Source organism: Mastomys coucha, unplaced genomic scaffold (assembly GCF_008632895.1).
Source record: "Mastomys coucha isolate ucsf_1 unplaced genomic scaffold, UCSF_Mcou_1 pScaffold23, whole genome shotgun sequence".
NCBI lineage: Eukaryota > Metazoa > Chordata > Mammalia > Rodentia > Muridae > Mastomys > Mastomys coucha.
Genome location: NW_022196906.1, coordinates 67,323,159 through 67,342,218, shown reverse-complemented (window position 1 = coordinate 67,342,218; position 19,060 = coordinate 67,323,159). Strand labels below are relative to the sequence as shown.

At 42.5% G+C, this 19,060-nt stretch overlaps 1 protein-coding gene across 2 annotated transcripts in view; it reads right to left on the bottom strand.

Moving 5' to 3' along the window:
• The window catches only part of Nedd4 (NEDD4 E3 ubiquitin protein ligase), an 84,925-nt gene extending 66,174 nt beyond the window's left edge, over positions 1-18,751 (bottom strand). Inside the window, exons 1-6 of one of the 2 annotated variants that reach the window (XM_031344628.1) lie at positions 18,556-18,627; positions 18,126-18,134; positions 11,766-11,921; positions 10,814-10,887; positions 2,351-2,429; positions 2,220-2,258 (exon numbers count right to left, since the gene is read on the bottom strand). In XM_031344628.1, the coding sequence (XP_031200488.1) occupies positions 2,220-2,258; positions 2,351-2,429; positions 10,814-10,887; positions 11,766-11,921; positions 18,126-18,134; positions 18,556-18,612 (414 nt within the window). In that variant the 5' untranslated portion in view covers positions 18,613-18,627. Of the gene's footprint in view, positions 1-2,219; positions 2,259-2,350; positions 2,430-10,813; positions 10,888-11,765; positions 11,931-18,125; positions 18,135-18,555 lie in introns of both variants that reach the window. The other variant, XM_031344626.1, reaches the window with a different exon arrangement.
• Between the last annotated feature and the right edge of the window lie 309 nt (positions 18,752-19,060).

Sequence of the window (19,060 nt, the reverse complement as noted above, 5' to 3'; positions counted from 1 at the left end):
AAGGTAACAGTGGAGGACTGAATTTCTCATGTATACTATGTTTAATGGCAGAGTCTCACTATTAATGCACAAATTATTTCAAAGGAGTTGCTCTAAAAACACTCAGGTTATCCCCCACCCCCCCAAAAAAAGCAATAACGGGAATGACTTGGGGCTTTTATTTTTTATTTTAAAAGAAAATTGGCTTATTTACCACAAGCTATTTTTTCCTCTCTGGTGATAAGGTTTATGAAGACTGGTCTCGTAAATGCTAAATTTTTGTGTCTTCTGCCTTTGTAAAAGAATTGTTAACACTGGAATTGAGGGTTGAGGCTATGTACAGAGAAGTTGGTGTCTGTCATCTAATGTCATATTTTTTCACAAATAAGGAAAAATCATTTTAATGAGAATTGTAAGCATTTATAATAAATATATGTATATAGGCATATGTATTCATATATTATTTTCATTTTATTATTAAGAAAAAGAAAATTAAAAGTGCAAAAAAATAAAATGAGAACTTGGCATTTGCAAGAAAATGGATGTAACTAGAACTATGAGAAGTGAAATATGCCACCAAGAAAGACAAATACTACATGTTTTCTCTTCTATGCAAAACTTGTATGTGTGTACTTATTTACGTGTTTAGATCACAAAATTAGACATGGGATCATGACAGGAAAGGAAGAGATCCTAAGCAGGGCAGGGAATGGAGAGGACAAGAGAATCCCTTCACTAAGAACAGAACAGGAAACTGGGGGGCAGGGAATGGAGAGGGCAATAGAACCTTCACTAAGAGCAGAACAGGAAAATGGGGGGCAGGGAATGGAGAGGGCAAGAGAACCCCTTCACTAAGAGCAGAATAGGAAACTGGGGATGGGGGAGGGAGCCAGCCTGGAGGGGAGGTGAGTAACTCAGAGGGCTGTAAACAAGGTAACTGGGAACAAAGAATGATGGATGACAAATGTTTGAGTGGCCATTATGGAACAATCTATCTTATATGTCAATCTGAAAAATTAATTGAAAGAAAAGACTGTCGTATACTATGAAGTCATCAGGGATATTTTTAGTCAATGATCACATTTTCTTACAATTAAAAAGCAAGAACAAAGAAACTCAAAACAAGTAGAGATGGTGAATTTAGTGTTTAGTTCTTTCCTCTCTGTAGCATCCTTATGTTAATTCTTTCATTAACAAGTAAATGTTATCAAAAGTAAATAAAATATAATAAATATAATGTATAGTTAATAATATAAATTAAAAAGTAAGTAAATAAGTCAAAAACAAATATTAATAGCCAGGTGGTGGTGCTGCACGCCTTATATCTCAGCACTTGGCAGGTAGAAACTGGCAGGTCTCTGAGTTTAAGGCCAGCCTGGTCTACAGAGCAAGTTCCAGGATAGCCAGGGCTACACAGAGAAACCCTGTCCTGAAACAAAATAAAATTAAAAAAATGTTGGTTTGCTGAAAAATGTACATACTTTTGAGCAAAATACATAAAGTTAAGTAATAATACATTTGAAAGAAGCAACTGAGCCTCTTGGGAGGGCTTTAAAAATTCTAAGAAACACACATGCAAGGAAACTGCTCTGACTGAAAGAGCATAACCAAGTTAGTTTCACTTTTCTTGGAATGACTCTAATGATCTCTGAGCCATTTCTTAAAGATGCTAAAATCTCAGACTGGTTTCAAAACCTCAGAAATCCACCTACCTCTGCCTCCCAAGTGCTGGGATTAAAGACGTGCGTCACCACTGCCTGGCTGGTACAAACCCAGCACTCATAAAACATAAAGCAGAGACAGGTGAATCTCTGAGTTCAAGGCCAGTCTGGTCTACAGAGCTAATCCAGACCAACCATGGTTCACAGTGAGACTGTCTCAGAAAAAAATTTTAAATTTTCTTTTAAAAATTTTTGGATCCAGTGAAATGTCTCAGCTGATTAAAGAGTTTTTTATCCAAGCCTGGAGCCTGCATTTGATTCTCAAGACTTGAAGGTGGAAGGCAAGAGCCAAATCTACAGAGCTGGCCTTGGACCACTACCACACACAATGTTGTGTGCATATCCTCACTCACAGACACCTCACACACACACACACACACACACACACACACACACCAGTAATAAATAAAATTCAAAACTCTAGGCAAATTTCAATGTGTTATTTTAGAATATTGTAAATGAGTACTTAATGGTACCTATAGAGAAAAAAGTTTTCTTTATTAATAAAATAATACTTACTCTGAACAGTATTTCTTCATTCCATTTTGGATTCAAACACTAAAAGACAATAAACATAGTATAATTTATTTTTTAAAATAACTTGCCGTAGAAAGTTTATTAAAACTCTTTGGAAGCTGGCTAAATCTAACCTTTTTGATAGTTTTTGTCTGCACGCTGGTAAGGACTCCACTCATCGGGTCATACAATGTCACTCTTACATAAGGATCACTGTTAAAAGTTAAAAACAAAGAAGTTTTAGTAGTAATTAGTAGTAATTTAGTCCAACTGTTCAAATGATCAGATTTTCAGTTTTATTACTTCTATTATTGTGTACCCTAAAAACTAGGGATCTATACACAGGCTAAGCAGTTATAGAAACTTACACTTTGTTAAAAACTTTAACTACCACATCTGTAAACTTGCCAAAGATTTAGAGTGCAACACTTTGGAAAGTAGGCTCCACGCCCTGACTGAGCAGCATAGTGGGGCTGGCTCTGGAGGCCTGGATGTGGGTGAGCCAGCCCTGAGAGCATGAAAGCTGGAGAGCTGACTCTGCCTCCTGCTTTTGGCAGCATTGGGTGGCCAAGCCACAGCAGTACTGGAGAGCTAGTCCTGAAGGTGCAGGTAAGGTGGAGAGAGGTAAGGGAGAAGGTAGTGGGTTGGCCAGCCCTGCCTCCACATGGCCCCAATCCAGGGTTCTAAATTGGCCCACCCCCAAATCTCTATCGTCTGAGAATGGTTGAGATGTGTGAAAAGGCTAGTTCTGTGGATCCATCCAAAGCTGCAGGATCTCCATGACACAGGGCAACAGGATAACTGGGAGGAGTCCTGATGAAGATCTAATATTGATGGTGTCACAGAAGCCAGAGATCTTGAACAGGCCAATGACTCACAACAGTTAACATTTACAAGTGAAGATGTGTGGACAGGGAGAACACAACCCACTTTGACACACCACAGATTCCACAATGAAATGTTTTCCATGCTCTTTGTTGTTTGCTGCGTGACTTTTTTATTGGGTGGGGGTGGCAAGGTCAAAGGATGGATGTAAGGGAATGGATATGAGCAGGACTGGGGTACATGATATGAAACTCACAAAGAATCAAAAAAAAGGTAATAAAAGCCAATGATAGTAAATAGTGAAAAAAAGACCTAAGAGTACAGACTTCTTAACCATTCTTACAAACTTTTTAGATATTTTGAAAAACTGCAGTTAAAAATAGTTTCATCTTGCCAGGCACAGTGGGACACGTTTTAATCCAAGCAATCAGAAGACAGAGGAAATTTGAGACCAACAAGGGCTACATGACTAAATCCGTCTCAAAATAAACAAACGACATGTAGAGAAGCCCTTAGTTTATTTTTTTATTCCTGTTTATGTGTGTACACGTGTGTGTCTGCGCACATGCGGATGCAGATGCCTGCATAGGTCAGTCAGAAGGATTGGGTGTCCTAGAGCTAGAATTCCAGAGCCATCTCACATATAAATAGGTACTAGGAACAGAACTCAGGTTTTCTGCAAAAGTAGCAACATGGCTCTTACCTGAGCCACCTCATCTCTCTAGCCCCAGGGAGATGGGGAAGAGGATAATCTGCAGACACACGACTTTGAAGCAGACTGAGTCTAACACTGGTCTAACACTGTCTACATTAGAAGGCCCCAGTCAGCCCACTTCACCAACTCCTTTGTCCTCCTACCTTTTCTCCATCTAGCAGTACCTTTTGAAACTACTCTATTCCTGACTTCCACTAATTCCTTCCTTGCCACGCACACTTTGCGTGACGGCGGTATTTGGGGCGTAAACTTCAAGGAAAGTCAGTCTCCTGCCTCCGCATTGTCACCTGGCACCCCAAACTCAGAGGTGGCCCAGATATGTCCTCATACTAGTGTGCTAGGAACTCACCAAGATATTATTTTCTTACAGCCAGCAAGAAAAAATTCGGACATTGCTTTCTGACCTTCACCAATGTTCTAAGTCCTAGCCTAACCCTGGCTTGGAATGTTAAGCCATTCAAACTAATAGCCTCCAGCATTGTAGGACATTATAGTTTACAGAATGAGAGAAATATCCCAGGACAAGATCAGGTGAAATCCTCATTCTTAGTCAACATAGGCAGGCTATATTAGATTTGCAACTGAATCACTCCTAGGAACTAGCTTGGCAGGTGTTCCCTGGGGCTAACCTCTGCTGGCCCAGAAAGGCAACATAGTTGAAGAGCTTACTTAGGCCCACCTAGTCTGTAACCATAGCAACGAACTGAGGAGGAGTTATCTACACCTGGCTTTTAGAAGTCAGGTGACCTTGGTGTGTCGGGGTCACTTGCCTACTTGACTTCAGTCTAACACTAAGACTGGGGGAAGAAAGACTTGGACTCACATGCAGGACTAGCACTAGAACTTAGATGGGCTAGGACTCAGATTCATGTATCTCTCGCCCAAGTGCTCTGGGCCCGGGGGATGCAGCACCAGTTCAGAGGAGATGGCTGCTGCTTTAGACCCAGTATGTTTCAGATAGCCTCAGAGGTACCTCAACTGTTGAGCTGCCAGATTTTTCATTTCTCTTTTACAATGATTGTAAAAAGCCTCATGTCATTTTTAAAGAAATACACTCAGACCGTACACCACTCGTGTCTAGTCTGTTTGTCAAAGCCAAATCCCGTGCCCACCTGGCCAGAATCCCTAGTCCCGTGGAACAAGGGACCCCCCCCCCCCCCCCCCCCCCCCCCGTAAGAAACCCCGGTCCTCGGCACTTCCTCTAGGAAGCAGAACAAGTCTTTTCCTTCCTCTCTCCATTAAGTTACAAGAGAACAGTTGATAAAAACTTACATAGCAATTACTCCACATTAAACACTGTTCAAAGTGGCATTTGTGGATTGAGGTCAGCTATTGTCCTTTTCTCCAAGTTGTACAGATTACTCAGCAGTGAGAGGGCGGGCTGAGGCTGCAGCACTGCTCCACAGGAAACAGCACTCAACACAGTGATTCCCTTCCCACACTTCTCTCCCTCAGCTCTTCAAAACCATATGCTTCCTGTCTCTGTTCTCAGATCAACTCTGAAAATGGTTCGAAATATTCATGTCTGGGTTCTTACACCATTCTCAATCTGTCTTTCTCTTCCTCTCTCCCTGACAGGTGATCATGTAGCCTAGGCTGGCCCTAAACTCTCTACGTAGCTGAGAAGGACCTTGACCTTCTGATTTTCCTGCCCTGCTTACAGACTCCAATCACAAACAGTTTTCTTGGTCCACAGGCAGGACCAAGTACATCCTAGGCAAACTGAGCTACAGCCCCGCTCAGCCCCACCCCGCCCTCATTTTTTCTTAAGCCCCTTTACTGTTTTCAGTTTCAAACTGATTTCCCTAAGTTATTCTCACCTGGCCTCCTGGTCATCTACATTTCCCTTCCTAATATCATCCATAGTTTTTACAACTAATCATATAATGTCAAATAAAAACTAAAAAATTGCTGGGTACAGCAGCACATGCCCTTAACCCCAGGAAGAGGAAGAGAGAGATCTCTGAGTTGCAGGCATCAACGCTACATGAGACCCTGTCTCTCAAAGAAAAAAATATCTAACTCTAACCCAGATAGCTTGCCATCTAGACATTTATATTTTGTCCCATTCAGTAGTTTGTTTTTTTTTTTTTTTTTTTTTTTTTTTTTTTTTTTTTTTTTTGAGACAGGGTTTCTCTGTGTAGCCCTGGATGACCTAGGACTCACTTCATAAACCAAGCTGGCCTTGAAGTCAGAAATCCTGACTCTGCCTGCCAAGTGCTGGGATTAAAGGCATGCACCACCACCGCATGGCTGGTTCTGCTCATTTTTAATTCAAAATTTTATTATATTGCTATTGAGTTATAAGGTAGATAAGATAGTTAAACTATAGATCTTAACAGGTGTATGACTGCTTCTTTATCGTGGTATAAACATCTCATCTGAGATGCCCTCTTAGGTCTTTAAGTGTACAATACATTACGGTTAGTCTTAGATCAGTGAGATGCATCAGACTGAGCAGACTGACGTGGTTTGATCCCCCAGAACCCACAAATAGAAGGACTGATTCATACAAGTTGACCATCTACATGCCATGCCATGTGCATGTTTACACACATACACAGAGAGGGGGACGAAGGAAATGTAAGTTTTCTATTTCTTTTAGTCAGTATGGCCAATTCAGTATTTACCTCCTGGGATCACAAATCACAGTAGCCGATATTGGATCTCCCACTGAAGCCACACCCGCTATGTATGGACTATGCAGATATTACAGTGACTACTTCTCAGGCATAGTGTGACACCACAAAACTCATGGCAGCTTGCTCTAAACTCATCAGTTCGAAATAGAAATTCAAGGGGCTGGAGAGATGGCTCAGTTGGTTAAGAGCACCACCGACTACTCTTCCAGAGGTCCTGAGTTCAATTCCCAGCAATCACATGGTGGCTCACAACCATGTGAATTGGGATCTGATGCCCTCTTCTGGTGTGTCTGAAGAGCGCAATGGTGTACTCATATACATAAAATAAATGTTAAAAAAAAAAAAGAAAAAAGAAATTCACATGGGCAATACCCAAATGTTCTCACATTTTGTTCTCTCTGAAATCTATTCAGGTACAGACCATTTCTGTGATTTCTGCTGAGTTGCCCTTCTGTGTTCACCTAAATGTCAGGAAACAGGCTCCCTTTGTGAGAATGAAGGACCTGGACCCAGATCAGACCAGAGTCACATTTGGTGACCTGGTTCTATCACAGGATGAAGAACCACAAAAACGTCTGAAAACGCCAACATCTCTGGAACAACGTGAGGACAGGTCTAGTGTTCACAGACATCCCCTCTTGAGACCTCATAACCAAACCAGGAACAAATACACAAGAGTTACTTCATGAGACCTATAACAGTGGATCAAGGTGAAGACTCAAGGGGCTTCTGAATTATACAGACTGAACAATAAACATGTGTGGTTGAGGCACCAAGCTATACTTAATATTAGCAGGCAGCAAAAAGATAGGTAATCCTCACAAGGCCCATGATTGTCACTGTCCTGTGTACATTTGAACATCTATTTGGCAGTCAAGAATGTTTGCTCTGCAGCCATTAGAATGTGTTCTTAAGCCAAAGTCACGAGTAAGACTGTACAAACTTGGTCTTATCATTATTTTAAAGATTTATTTTCATTTTTAATTATGTGTCTGTGTGGGGGCCTATGCATATGAATGCTGATGCCTGCAGAAGTGACAGGCAACTGTGAGCTGCCAGACATGGTTGTTGGAAATCAGCCCCGGGGTTCTGCAAAGGCAGAAAGCACTGTCAGTGGCTGAGCTTCCGCTCTCCAGCCTCGTATGTGTGTGTTTAAAAATATCTGTTTTATTAATTTTGAAAAAGTCATGAGTGTCTTTATCCATTATTATGAAAATTTTTTATTTTTCCTTTAATTCTGTCAAGTTTTGAGCCATACATCTTCAAGTTCTGGTAACAAACATATACCCATTTCTGACTAATATATTCCTGGTGATTTTACTAGCATTGGAAAACTTGAAAATACTTTCCTGTTGAGCCCCTATTTTATCAAATTTTAATTTTGTTTGTTGGTTTTGCTTTTTCAAGACAAGGTTACTCTTGTGTAAGCCTAGACTTCCTAGAATGCTCTATGTAGACCAGGCCAGCCTACACTCAGAAATCTATCTGCCTCTGCATCCTGATAGCTGGGATTAAAGATATGTGCTACTACTGTCTGGCTTGTATTCACTTTAATCTTTATCATACCATTTTTGCATCCATTTTTCCCAATTTAGCTGTATCATTGTATTTAAGTATATGTTTTTTAAAGAGTTGCTTCCTTATTTATGTGCATACAGTGTATACCTCTGCATTATGTGTACATGCAGTGCCTGCCAAAGCCACAAGAGGGTTGGATCTCCGGGAGCTGGTAGTTATAAGCCAGCTGATGTAAGTGCTCAGAACCAAAATCTAGTTCTCTAGTATCCAGGGATCACTCTTCACCCTGAGTGAAAAACACCTAGAACACAGCTGTCTCTTCATCCCTGTCAATGCTGCCAACATACCGCCTACTTGACTACTGGTCTTTCTGTCCTCTCTGCTCTATGCCCCCCCACATCCCTCACCACCAGGTATTCAACACAGACCACCCCAGCCCTAGATTCTTGGAAGGTATCACTATACAGCTAAGTCTGGCCTAGATTTCAAAGTCCTGCCAAGTGCTGGAATTACAATCACGGGTCACATTTAATGAGTTTTATTTTCCAATTTCTGCCTGGCATTTACTTCTCTCCATTAATGTTTCATGTAAGTTATTACATGATTGTAATTACTACATGATTGGACAGAAGTATATTAACTCATGTTTTCCTTCCCTATCCTGTCCTCTTTTTAAAAAATTGTTTTGTACTGGCTTTTTATTTGTTTCAGGAATTTCATTTTAAAATTTCTGCTTTTACAGCTATGGTGTATGACTATACTTACATAGCTATGGCAGTGGTGGCACATGCCCTTATATCTAGCACTTGAGAGACAGAGGCAGGCAGACCTCTGAATTCAAGGCTAGCCTAGTCTACAGAAATAGTTCGAGGATAGCCAGGGATAGAGAAACTCTGTCCAAAAAAAACAAACAAAACAACAACAAAAACCCTCCAAATTTCTGCTCTTGACAAAAACCTAAAATTCTTTGCATTACTGTTGATGGATGGCTTATCTGTTTTCTACTTTATACCCTTAGTGATTCACACTGCCTATGCTTTCTCATATACCATTCTTACATGTAGGTTCACAGCAAATTTCTCTGAACACCCCTGTCCTTTATGCTGCAATTTCCATGGACATCCTTTTATCTCTTTTATCTATAATATGAATCCACAAGACAAGGTTGTGAGTCATGATTCCAATGGGTCCTGTGTAAGGTTAAGAGCACTTACTGCTCTTGCAAGGGACCCAAGTTTGATTCCCAGCACAAACATGGCAGATCACAGCCATCTGTAACTCCAGTTCCAGGAGACTCAATACCCTCTTCTGACCTCTATGGACATCAAGTATACAAACACATACATGAAGACAAAACACTCACACACAAAAATAAAACTTTTAATTAAAAAAAAAAAAAAGGATCTGTAGATTCCAGGAGTTTATCACTTCTGGTGCTCTTTTCCTTTCTCTTCACCAGGAGCTTTAACCTGCTTTAACATTTCTTCTTTAAAAAGATTTGTGTGTGTACATGTGTGTGCAGTGCCTGTGGAGGCCACATGAGGGCGCCAGATCCCCTGGAGTTGGTCACAGGCAGTTCCCTGGGAATCCTCCTCAGTAAGAGCAACACAGGATTGATGAGGCACCTCTCCAGTCCAGTTGTTTATTTCATTGTTTCCCAAATTTAGACACTTATTCTTTAAAAATATTTTATTTCATTATTTAGCTCTCTGCTCTTTCTGGAACGTAGTTACAACAGACCTTTCTTCTTTATCATCTTCTAATTGGTAAATGATTCCCACTAATCTATGTTCAGTTCATCTTTGCTCTATGTATCCATTCAGAAATCAGAGCCAACCAAAGCACTTTAATTTCAAATATTATATTTTAGTTGTAGAATTTCCCCCTTATTTTATTACTTATTTATCCATTTATTTATTTAGGTCTCTACTTCATTCCTGAGACTTCCAATGTTTTGACTGACCATGAGCATATATACTTTCTTGCTGCTTTCTTTCTCTTTCTTTTTTTCTTTTCTGCCCAATTTTTGATTCATGGAGACAGTGTCTCACTATGTAGCCCTAGCAGCTCTGGAACTCACTATGTACACCAGACTAGCCCGGAATTCAAGAGATCTTCCTGCCTCTGCCTCCCATCACATTCTGCTTACATATTCTTTATTGACAGTGTGTTCCACTTCCCTAGCTCTTTACAGACCAGGTGACTACATGCTGTACCATGGACATTGTAAGCTGAGTTACAAAGACTCTGGGTTCTGTTATTTTCCTGTGTTTATCTATCGTGTTTGGACACGGGTTACAAACTCTGTTGGGCAATAACTCTCTGCTCAGATCTTCTGACACCAGGTGAGAGTCCAACTCTTTTTCTCCCAGAATCCTTAGCACTGCTCTGCTTACTTCCAGTCTGTTCTCACTTCTCCATCAGAGTCCAACCCCGCTCCAAGTTTTTAGGCTGTGTAGATTACTGACCCCTGCTTCAGGTTGTAATTCTCCCTGGCTTCAGACTAATTCCTTTAAGGAAGCCACTCCACACCACTGCTTCTCTCCCAGGTGGCTCCACCCCAGCACTCCCCTGCTCTGCTCATTTGATACTCAGAGCTACTTTTTCTTTTGGAACCAGAGATTATGGTGGTTATTATCTGCTAAAGGATTTAGAGAATTAAAATTTTATGAATTTCTGGGGGCAGAACTCAATAATAAGTCTATAACTATAGCTGTCTTTAATTTTATAAATTCAGTGATTCAGATACCAAGAAAATAATCAACCACCCAAACTGTAAGGGTCTCACTGTGCACCAAAATTTGCTATTATTACTCAGATTTTCATGTAATCAAAGTTCAGGAAAGAAACTAAGCAATACTATTTCTTTAAACCCCAAGCCCACGCATTATATTTACCTGGCTCCCAAGATGTCTTTCTTGGCCAGGCCTATGCCAGCTATAACCTTCACTCTCACAACTCGTGTGTCATCCTAAAATACAAAAAGTTGTTTTATTTTCCTGTAATTATAAGTTATCTAATACAATAGTCACTAGAATAATAAATTCAAAGGAATATTTAAAAATAAGTAATCTGATTGAAAGGTATATAAAAGAAAATAAAGACAAATTTTATTATTTTTAGATACATTTGATCACACACACAAAGAACTAAAGTCAAGTTATTAAACAGTAATTTAGCCTTTTAAAAGGAAATTTTAATGATAAATAACTAAAGAAGTAACCTTTGTTGCTGTGTTCATAACATGAAATCAAAAGCTCGTAATCATTTGTAATAACTACTAAGAAAAGGTAATTGTTAAGTCCCATTAAATAGTTTATAAATAACAGTAAACACACTATGATATGTTAAATACCAATGATCTTGTGTGTCGCAGTGGAATGAACTTATGGGAGAACTTCCTTGTCTTAAAAGAAATGTATCATTGGAACTAGGGGGAGGAGTTATGGGGTAAATATGATCAAATTACATTGCATATGGCTACATGGGGTAATAAACCACTTTAATTCCTTGAAGCCAGCACTAGAAGATTCAAGACCAGCTTGGTTTACATGGTAAGTTCCAGGCTTGTCAGGGCTACTATGAGATCCTGCCTCAAAAAAGATTAATTAATTAATTGTGATGCTGAGAAACAGCTCAGCAGTTAAAAGCATAAGCTGTTCTTCCAGATCCAGAGGATTTGGATTCAATTCCCAGCACCCACATGGTGGCTCACAACCATCTGTAAGTCTAGTTCCAAGGTCTGAAGAAGCCCCCTTCTGGTCTCTATGGGCACTAAAGCACACACCACATACGGACAGACATACAAATAAAACACACACATACATAAATAAAATCTTAAAAACATACATTGTGGAGCTCCAGGTACGGATCAGCCGTGAAGAGCACATGCTCCTCCTCCAGGGAATTCGGATTCAACTCCCAGCATCCACATGGCGGCTCACAAGTGTCCGTGACATCGCTTCCGGGTGATCCGCCACCTTCTTCAGTCTTATCCAGGCAAAACTCCCATACCAATAAAAGTTAAAAAAAAATACAGTTATGAAATTCTCAACAAATAAAAATATTGTACTTTCTAAAGTGATACATAACAAAATTTTCAGGGGAAAATAGCACAAATTCTGTAGCTTATTCTCAAGTGGCTCAGCAAATAAAAAGTTGGGTGTGAGTCTGTGCATGTGTAAACAAAAAGAAAGAAAGGTAATGTGTCCAAGCCGTGGACTGTACTGTTATACCTTCTCTTAACTATCTACAGATCATAAATAGTTTAAATCAAAAAAGGGTAGGTATTCTGGATTCATTTCAGATACTGGGAAAAAATATCCCAACAAAAAGCAACTTGGGGGATTTATTTGGCTTACAAATTCAGTCCACATCATGGAGGGGAAATCAAGGCAAGAATTCAAGCAGCTCTCACATATGCCCACAGTCAAGAGCAGAGACTTGCTGGCCATTAGTCAGCTTTTCTCTTACATTGTTTGGGACCCCTGCCTAAAAAAGGTCTGTAGGACAGTTCAGTATAATGCAAACTTCTATAAGCTCAGGGCACGGCCTGGTAATACTGTATTCATTCTCTTTATTTACAGACTTATGCTAACTGTGCTGGCTAGTTTATGTCAACCTGACTCAGCTATTGTCATGAGAGAAGGAACCTCAATATAGAAAATGTCCTAAGACTGGACTGGAAGCAGGTATTTTTAATTAGTGATGGATGTGAGAAGGCCCTGCCCACTGTAGGCCAGACCAGTGCTTTAAGGCAGGCTGAACAAGCAATGAAAAGCAAGCCAGTTAGTGGGCTCTACGCTGGCTTCTGCCTCCAGATTCCTGCCCTGTTTTGAGTTCCTGTTCTAATTCCTTCAATAATGGACTACAATGTGGCCAGTGTAAGCCAAGTAAAGCCTTTTCCTCTCTGTTGGTCATACTGTCTCTTCAGACAATAAATAAGACACTAAGACAGGTGAGAATAAGTTACTAGAGCTGAGTGCCACTCACAACAGACTGGGTCTTCTTACATGAAGTAACCATCAAGACAACCCCCACAGATCTGTTCACAGAACAACCTGATTCAGATAATCCCTAGTTAGGAGCCTTCCCCCTCATGTTTATACATGGCTTTAATGCCAGCACTCAAGAGGCTGACTGAAAGATCTCTCTGATCTACATACCAAGTTCCAAGGTAGCCAGTTCTACACAGTCTCAATATACATATTTTTTCATATACATGTTTAAAATTGTACAAGATAAAGAAACAAAATTAATAAAAATGCACAAACTTCAATTGGTAATGTTAAAAATACAGTTGAAGGACATGAGAAAACTAAAAATGAAGATATTCGCTGTACTTGTAGATGAAAATATTTAGTAAGTTGTCTATTTTCTCCAAAGTAATATATAAATCTAATATAATTCCAATCTCCAACTCCTTGAATTTGTTGTGGTCTTAATAAATGACTTGAGTCCATATTGAAATGTAAAAACAAGACATTAGCAATGGCACCCAATTACTATCTTACACAACATCCATAAGAAACAAAATTCACTGGGCAGTAGTAACTCATGCCTTTAATCACTGCACTCAGAGAGGAAGAGGCAGGCAAGTCTCTCTGAGTTCGAGGCCAGCCTGGTCCACAGAGTGAATTCCAAGACCGCCAGGGTTACACAGAGAAACCCTGTCTTGAAAAATCAAAATTGGGGCTGGAGAGATGGCTCAGTGGTTAAGAGTACCAACTGCTCTTCTGAAAGTCCCGAGTTCAAATCCCAGCAACCACATGGTGGCTCACAACCACCTGTAATTGGATCCAATGCCCTCTTCTGGTGTGTCTGAAGACTGTTAAGTGTACTCATACAAAATAAATAAATCTTTAAAAAAGGATTTCTTTAAAAAAAAAAAAAAAAGAAAAGAAAAATCAAAATTGAAAAAAGTTCACAAGAGAGTATCAGCAAAATAGCTGCATGCCCCGGCACTTACTGCCAAGCCTGGTGACGGCGGCTCAAGTTCAATTCCTGAGACCCACATGACACAGATATGACTCCCACAAGTTGTCTCTAACTTCCATTCATGCACCATGTCACACAAATACATACACACACACATACACACACGTGTAAATAAATGTAATTTTTTTAAATCTCAAAAAAAAAAAAAAGCTACAATAATTCCTTAATATTTCTAAGAATTTAAGTAGGAAAGATTCGAGGCTGGGGACATAGCTAAGTAGTAGAGGATATGCCCACATACAGGATGCTCTGCATACATACATTTAGCCAGGAGCATCTTGAACCTTAATCCCCTGCCTCTGTTTCCAGATATGAGATTACAGGAATGCATAAACCCATAAACCCAGTGCACTTGCTAGACAAGCACTTGACCAACTAAGCTACAAGTCTAGCCTCAGACACTGGGGTTCTTTTTTGTTACTGTTTATCTTTATTAATTTTATTTAGATGTTTGTGTGTGGGTATGTGCATCTGTGGAAGCCAGAAGAGTAAAGGGATACTCTGAAGTTCAAATAACAGGCTTGTATGTGTGCCGCCTAATGAGTGCTAGGAACTGAACTCTGAGCCTTCTCTCCAGCCCTCAACATCATAACTCTTTTTTTTTTTTTTTTGGTTTTTCAAGACAGGGTTTCTCTGTAGCCCCGGCTGTCCTGGAACTCACTCTGTAGACCAGGTTGGCCTTGAACTCAGAAATCCGCCTGCCTCTGCCTCCCATGTGCTGGGATTAAAGGCATGCACCACCGCCGCCCAGCCAAAATTGTAACTCTTTTGTAGAAAAATTCAATCTGCATACACATATGTTTGTCAGAAGAAAAAGCCAAAGTGATACCCTTCTCCACCCCACACCCCACAATCTTCAGTAAGTACATCTAATTAGGAAACCTATGTCTCACAAACACTAACTGGGAAACAGTTCCCAGCCTCTAAAAAGTTGGCTGCCCCCTGGGAGGACATCAGGTAATAATCCCCAGGCCCACATCCTTTCTCTCCACCAACGACTGGGGAGAAATGCCTGGCACCTCTAAGCCCACCTCTAATCTCACAGGAAGCAGACAGGCAGGTCTCAGTTCCAGACCAGCCCGATCTACAAAGTTCTCCAGGTTATATAGTGAGACCCTGTTTCAAAGAAGCAAAGGGGTGATGAGTTCTTTTCCATAGCTAATCCTAAGTGGCCATTAGAGCAAACCATGTAAATTATATTACACTTCTTCATTTAGCTAATGCTCTGATAGTAAAATGTCTGCAAACAGAACCTTTCTACAGGCTACACATAAAAGAACTAAAACTCATTGAAAAATGGGGGAGGTATTAAATCCAACTTCAGCATGCTTTAATACCTTCTGTCATCCAGTGAGTCTGTGTCCATCACTCTGTAAGATTAAGCCACAATTCTCTACATTCCATGCCATTTCTATTCATTTTTCTCCTTGTTTCTGTTTCAGACTTATCTGAATCCATTTCCTTCTTTTAGGGATACGAGCTCACAACATAGCTCTGGTTGGTTTTAGTCAAGCGATCCTCTGGCTCTGTTTCCACCTGGCATGACAGATGTATTCTCTGATGCACTGCCACATAACCTTTGCCTTTTTTTGCCTGAGAGAAGGTCTCATTATGTAGCTCTGGCTGTTCAGGACCTTGCTATATAGACCACACGGGCCTCAAACTCACACAACTCTTCCTGCCTATCTCCCAGGTGCTGGTATTAAAAACATGGACTAACACATCTGGTATATGAAATGTGGGCTATCCAATCCATGGCTTCAGACACATTAGGCAAGCACTCCACCAACTAAACCCCAGCCCAGCCCAACCACTTTTAATCAACAGCACCAGGCTGGCTCCTCTCACTAGTCTGAGCTCAAGAGATGACACAGCTGCCATGTTTCCATCTTTAAATAAAGAATAAAATGTGTGTGAGGGGCGGAGGGATGTTCTGATATGTGTGTGTATGTGTGGTGTCTATGTGTGTAGTATATGTGGTGTGTGTGTGGTGTGTGTATGTGTGGTGTGTGTTACAAGCTGCCAAATGTTTTTGTGATAAACCAGAAAATAAATGCCAAATGACAGCGATGAGCTTCCAACTACAACCAGGAGACAAGCAATTTCTATCTTTTTCACCAGACAGTGAACTCCTTGGAGGCTGGCAGTCTTTTATCCTCCATATCCCTGGTGCTTGGCACAATGCACACAGAACGTTAATGAACGTCTGCTGAGTAAATATTAATAACCCAATTAGCACTGCAGTGGAAGATGCTCACAACCATGTCTGTCTTCCTACCTCACTCCCTTAGTGAGCACAAAGTAGACACAGAATGATGGGAGAAAATTTGAGTCACAGAACCCACATCGAGACCTTGGTCATGGAAATACAACAGGCCCTGGGTCCTAAACTCTTCAGAAGTACAGATACTCCATTAAGTTCAGGTTACTACAAAGGTGGAGCTCCTAGCCCAAGTTGCTGCTGAGCACCTACTGGCTGTCACACAGATCTTTATTTCAGCTGGGCAGATGAAAAAGACAATCTGGAATACAGATACTGGGCCAACAGGGAGAAAAGAAGACAGAGAAAGAGAACTCTAGCAATAATTAGTCTGTGACTAGCTAGCTCTGCTAGAAGGAGGTAAGAGGAGAAATCTGGGAGAGGCAGCAGAACCCCAACTTGAGATCCTCCACGTTGAGTAGGTATGCAGCTGGTAAGGAGACAGGAAAGGCATCCTAGCCTCAGGACAGCTGTATCTCCTGACTCCTCCTATAAAATAATGGGGACTGTCCACCCTGGCTGGAGGAAGTGGAAGGCTGCCTCTGAGTAGCTAGAACCATCTATGTGCCTGATACCACATTCTAAATGTTACCTGAGAACTGGACTTTTTTCTAAAGGTTTATTTATTTTGTGTGTGAGTGTCTTGCCTGCATGTGCTTCTGGCTGACTTCTACAGAGGTCAGAAGAGGGCATGAGTCCTGATGGTTATAAACCACCCCTGTGAGTGCTGGGAACCAAACCTAGGTCCTCTGTAAGGGCAAGTTCTCTTAACTAAGTCCTCCCTCCAGCCCATTTTGTAACATTCCAAAGTATATAAGCATTCACCCACTGTGCATTTAATAGCCCAACAGAACTTACTGCTCCTGTAACTCAATACCCACTCACTGGTCTTTGCTTTGGCCTCTCTTCCCCAACTGCTCTTACCAGCTCCAGTAATCACCAATCTACTCTCACCTTTAAAAATAAAGATGTAGTCTTGTGTGTGTGTGTGTGTGTGTGTGTGTGTGTGTGTTCTGGTGCCACAGAGGCTGGAGGGCATCAGATCTAAAGCTGGAATTACTGGTTATGAGCTGCCCCACCACGGTGCTGTACTTCTATCCTTTACAAGCGCTCTCAACTACTGAGCCACCTCTCCAGCCCCTTTACTAACAACTTTTATAACAATAACTTTCTAGATTTCCCAGGAGTAAAATCTCAAGAAACCTCTCTCTAGGACTAGATTAGTTCATTTAATAAGTCCTCCATTCCACTCATGTTTAAAAAAAAAACAAAACAAAACAGGATTGCCTAAAAAATTAATTCTAACCACAACACGCACACACACGCGCGCGCGCGCACACACACACACACACACACACACACACACACACGCAAAGACGCACGCGCGCGCACACACACAAATGTTTTCAAAATGTTGCAAAAAAAATCTGACGTTAATAAAGTGCCCACTGAGTATAAACAAAAAGCTTTTAGGGAAATGGGAAAAATTGGAGGGCGCCATTACAATACTGTTTGGAGGTTCCTGAGAAAGGAATAGAAATTGGGGGGTTGGGAATTTCCAGCTAATTGAGTCCGATCTTCATAAAAGGCACATGTGACCGTTAGATTAAGTAACAGAAACGCGCAGATTGGATTCTCTCTCTCTCACACACACACACAATCTGAAAGGGTCACTGTTAAACACTTCGAAGTCTCTAATGCCCCACCCATTTGAGACAACCGCCAGCTCCATCGAAGCCCTCCTCAAGAGGGCCTCACTTTCAGTGAGCGCGAGGCAAAGTCGCGATTAAGTTGTTCTTCTGTAACAGACGGTTTTGCCTGCCGCAAATCCTTGGGCTGCCGTTTTCAGAGCCAACAGCTGTGGGGGTGGGGGGTTCCTCAAAGTATTTGTACTTCTTTGGCCTTCATTTTTTTCAAAAATACTAACAAAGGCCTTGAAACAAAGTGTGAACTTCCCACATCTGTCGATTGCCGCGGAATCGAAGGAATCCCACCCTCCCCCCTCCCCCCTTCGTTCCCACCCTGGCCTTCGGGAAGCCATAGTAGGTAAAGTCGCTAAGTTCGGCCTGCTCCCGCTGCGGCAGAAGCTGGATGCTGAGTCTCGGGAGGCCGCCCCACCCAAGCCATCGCCCTCCGGGAGAGGGTGAGCGCGCCCAGGCTGCAGCCAGGGCCCCCCCCCCCCGGAGGCCGCCTGAGAGGCCCAAGGCCCCGAGCAGCGAGGCGAGCAGGCGGGGATCTGCTCCCGCAGCGGCCTCGTGCGCGCCTCTCTCCACCTCTCCCTCACCGCCTGCCCGGCTCCAGAGCGCGCGGCCAAGCCCGGGCCCCGATCGCCCACCACCCCCGCCACGAGGAGCCCCCGCGCGGCCCGCAGCCGCCCCGCACCTCGTCCTCCGAGAGCACTGGGGCCTCCGTGTCGTCGGCTGCCATGTCCGAGCTCATGCTGGACCAACCGCCCCTACCAAGCTGCAGCGGCCGGAGAGGAAGAGGAGGAGGAGGCGTCGCTGCGGCGCAGGAGGCCCACTCCGGGAGCGCGCGGGGGTGCAGGGGCGCGCGGCGGGAAGGGGCGGGACCCGCTCTGCGGCTGCGCGCGAGGCTGGGGGGCTGGGATGGAGCAAGCGTGGCGGGACTCCAGAAACAAGGAGCTCCTCCGGAGCGCGCGTCGCGAGGCCCGCGGCGGGGGCGCGCGCGGGGGCCCGGCTGGGGAGGAGGTTGGTGGCTGAGGCCCGCGGCCCCCGGAGGAGGCGGGGGTGGGGTGGACTGGGGGATGGGGGGAAGGGCCGAGAAACGTGGCTCTTCCGCCGAGAAACCACCTTGCGGTTTTGCTCAACAACAAGGTCTCCCCGGGAGCCTGCCGCACTAGAACGTCGCCTGCAGATTAGGCCTTTGA